This window comes from Zea mays, chromosome 4, assembly GCF_902167145.1.
Source record: "Zea mays cultivar B73 chromosome 4, Zm-B73-REFERENCE-NAM-5.0, whole genome shotgun sequence".
In the NCBI taxonomy this organism is placed as follows: Eukaryota; Viridiplantae; Streptophyta; class Magnoliopsida; order Poales; family Poaceae; genus Zea; species Zea mays.
Window position 1 is genome coordinate 197,480,387 of NC_050099.1, and position 3,030 is coordinate 197,483,416.

The following is a 3,030-nucleotide window of genomic DNA, read 5'->3' on the forward strand; positions in this document are numbered from 1 at the left end:
AGCTGGTTTTAGTCACTTTGTTGTTTTAGGGGGTGTTTGGTTCTGTGGACTAAAGTTTAGCCCGAGTCACATCAAGCGTTTGACTTTCAAATAGGAGTATGAAATATAGACCCAACCAACTGTACTAGATTCGTCTCACTTTTCAATCTTCGGCTGAGAAATTAGTTTTATAATCCGACTACATTTAATACCCCGAACGGAGGTTCAAACATTCGATGTGATAGGAGCTAAATTTTAGCAGGGGCAAACCAAACACAGCCTTAGTCATGTGGATCCAAACAGTCTGTGCCATTGGTGGTCACTGTGGCACGTTTTTCTACACCAGCTAGCGTGCTCCGACGTGGGGCGTCCTCTTGGCTGCTAGCGCCGCATGCCATGCCGGCCGGCCTTTTCGGTGGTCTGTGGACTGACCTGGACTTTTGGCTGTTTGCGCCTCGCGGATTGGGGCCCTCGCGCGGTTTGCCTCCTCAAAACCTAACCATCACTTTTACCTTGCCCCCTCGTCAAGATCGCCTTCATCATCATCATAATAAAAAAATATATATGAAAAAAAACACACACACATAGAGAGAGAGCACAGCCCGGTCCGGATCAAATGGATCGTCGTGTTCCGTCGAGGGAGTGATAGCGTGGTGACATGTGCGCGGCCGTACGGGGGAGAGTGGAGTCGAGTCGGACGGATGCAGCGGACGGACTAGAGGACGAAACAAAAAACGCGGGCCACACCCAGCCGGCCCGGGCCACCGGCGCTTTGCCCTGCATCACATGCCCTGCCACATGAGCCATGGCCACCCACCCACCTGCTTTCATTTTTTGTCGATCGTGTTGGGCCGGCGGTTCCGTTTCATCCGCACATATGACGACAGGGCTCCGGAAAGGGACGCCGGTGGAGATCGCCGGATCTCAGGGCTCGCGCGCGCTTGTTTAGTGCTCCGCTGCTGCCAGAGCATCTCCTCGTCCTCGTCGTCATCGTTAACTAATCCAGCTTACCTTATTCAACACAGGCTGTTAGGACGAGCGAGCGAGTGGCGTACGCACTCGGCGCTTGTGCCGCGTGGTCCACCCCGGCAACCTTTTGGGACGAGATCCGCTTGTCTTGGCCGATGGGCCGCCCGCCATTATCGCGCCACTTTAAGCACGGCAGCACGACTGCCTGCCAATCTAGGGTAATTTTAACTCCTCCCGAGTCTCTCTCTCTCTCTCTCGTAGTACGGACTGTTACTGGTAACCGGCTCCTCATTAATTAGCGGTAACCGTACCTGCACGCGTGCGTGCGTGCATGCAGCGGCGGGCCCCGCCAGCCACCCATGAGGCCACCACATGGCCCACTACACCAGTCGGCGACGTCCGACCACGTGGCTGGGCCGGCTCCCCGGCGATATATATAACCCGCGCTCCGTAGTCCATCCATCCATCACCCAACCAAGCCTTCGTCCTCCTCCCTCACTCACAGTGGTGGACACCATGGCCGTACAAGCGCAATTCGGCGGCCTCCTGCTCCCACCCTACGCGGTCGAGGACCAGATGCGGGCGCTCAAGGACTACGGCGTGCTCCTGTCCGCCGCGCAGAGCGAGCTGACGCGCAACGTCGTCGTCGGCGGCGGCGGGGCGGCCGCCATGCCCCTGCCGTCGCGCAAGCGCCACCGCAGGGAGGACGAGCACCGGCACTACAACGTGGACGTGCCTCTCCCGGGGATGGGGTCGCTGGCCGCAGACCCGACGGCGGCGGCGTCGACGAGCGGCCGGGCGCCCGCCGACGCCGAGGTGGACGCGCTGGTGCGGGCCGAGTGCGAGCAGCTGCGCGCGGGGCTGGAGGCGGCGCGGGCGCGGCAGCGCCGGGCGCTGCTGGCGCGCGCGGCCGCGTCCGTCCTTGCGCGGCGGGCGCGGGAGGCGGAGGCCCGGCTGGAGGCCGCGCGGCGACGCGCCGCGGAGCTCGACGAGTGGGTCCGCCTGGCCGCCGCGGAGGCGCAGGCGTGGTGCGGCGTCGCGCGGGCCAACGAGGCCGTCGCCGCGGGCATGCGCGCCACGCTCGACGCGCTCCTCCTCCGCTCCTCGGCCGCCGCCGCCGGCCGCGAGGGCGAGGGCGACTCGTCCGAGCCCGGGCCCGAGGACGCGCAGTCTCGCTGCTCCTGCTGCTACGTTGAGGACGTTGAGGCGACGGGCACCGCTGCCGCCACGCCCTCGCCATTGTGGAACGGCAGGTGGGCGTGCAGGGCGTGCGGCGAGGGCGAGGCGTCCGTGCTGCTGCTGCCGTGCCGGCACATGTGCCTGTGCAAGGCGTGCGAGCCCCGGACGGACGCCTGCCCGGTCTGCTCCGGCGCCAAGAACGCGTCCATCCACATCGCGCCCAGCTGATGCCCACCGCGCCAAGTCGTTTGTTTGCGGGGCCTAGCATGGCGCGTCGATTGGATTCAATTTGCTCCGTAGGGTTCGTCAAGTAACCTAGATGAGTAGTTAGGAGTTTGATAGATTCGATGCCGTTGATTTTCTTTTATGCACGATGTTAATGGAAAATCAGAAAGAAGACCGACTTGTCATGTAAACCGGCATGCTTCCTTGCTCTGTTTTCTCAGCGTATTTGTTGCTCTAGATTTTCGTTTCTTCTGTTTTGACGCCAAGAAATATATATAATGTAGGGCCCGCTTCCTCATTTAAAAAAAATACAATTATGATCCTATTTTTAATATTAGAAATTTAATCGGATAACGGATATCACCCGTTTTATATTTAGATACGGATATTATCGATAAAACGTCGTACCTTAGATATCCCACCCTCAAAAAAATACGGATACTGACTACCCAAACTCAGATGCTACTTCAAAGAAGATCTATAGTGACAGTTGTAAATTTATTTTCACTGACGTTTTTTAAACCGTTTTCACCGATTTCTACTGACGATCGACGTAATAAAACCGCTAATAAAAAATATTTTCAGAAATATTAAACGGGTTTTATAAACAGCAAAAAAATATTTAAGGAGATGTACTGTAGATTTTTGTTGCAGCTGGTTGTGATGGTATTGCTATTG

The 3,030-nt window shown here is 57.7% G+C and overlaps 1 protein-coding gene across 1 annotated transcript; it reads left to right on the forward strand.

Moving 5' to 3' along the window:
* Positions 1–1,337: 1,337 nt before the first annotated feature.
* Positions 1,338–2,661, forward strand: LOC103654397 (probable BOI-related E3 ubiquitin-protein ligase 3). The gene has a single exon (XM_008681237.3). It carries the CDS (start codon positions 1,465–1,467, stop codon positions 2,353–2,355), a length of 891 nt encoding a protein of 296 aa, XP_008679459.2. The 5' UTR covers positions 1,338–1,464; the 3' UTR covers positions 2,356–2,661.
* The last annotated feature ends 369 nt before the right edge of the window (positions 2,662–3,030 follow it).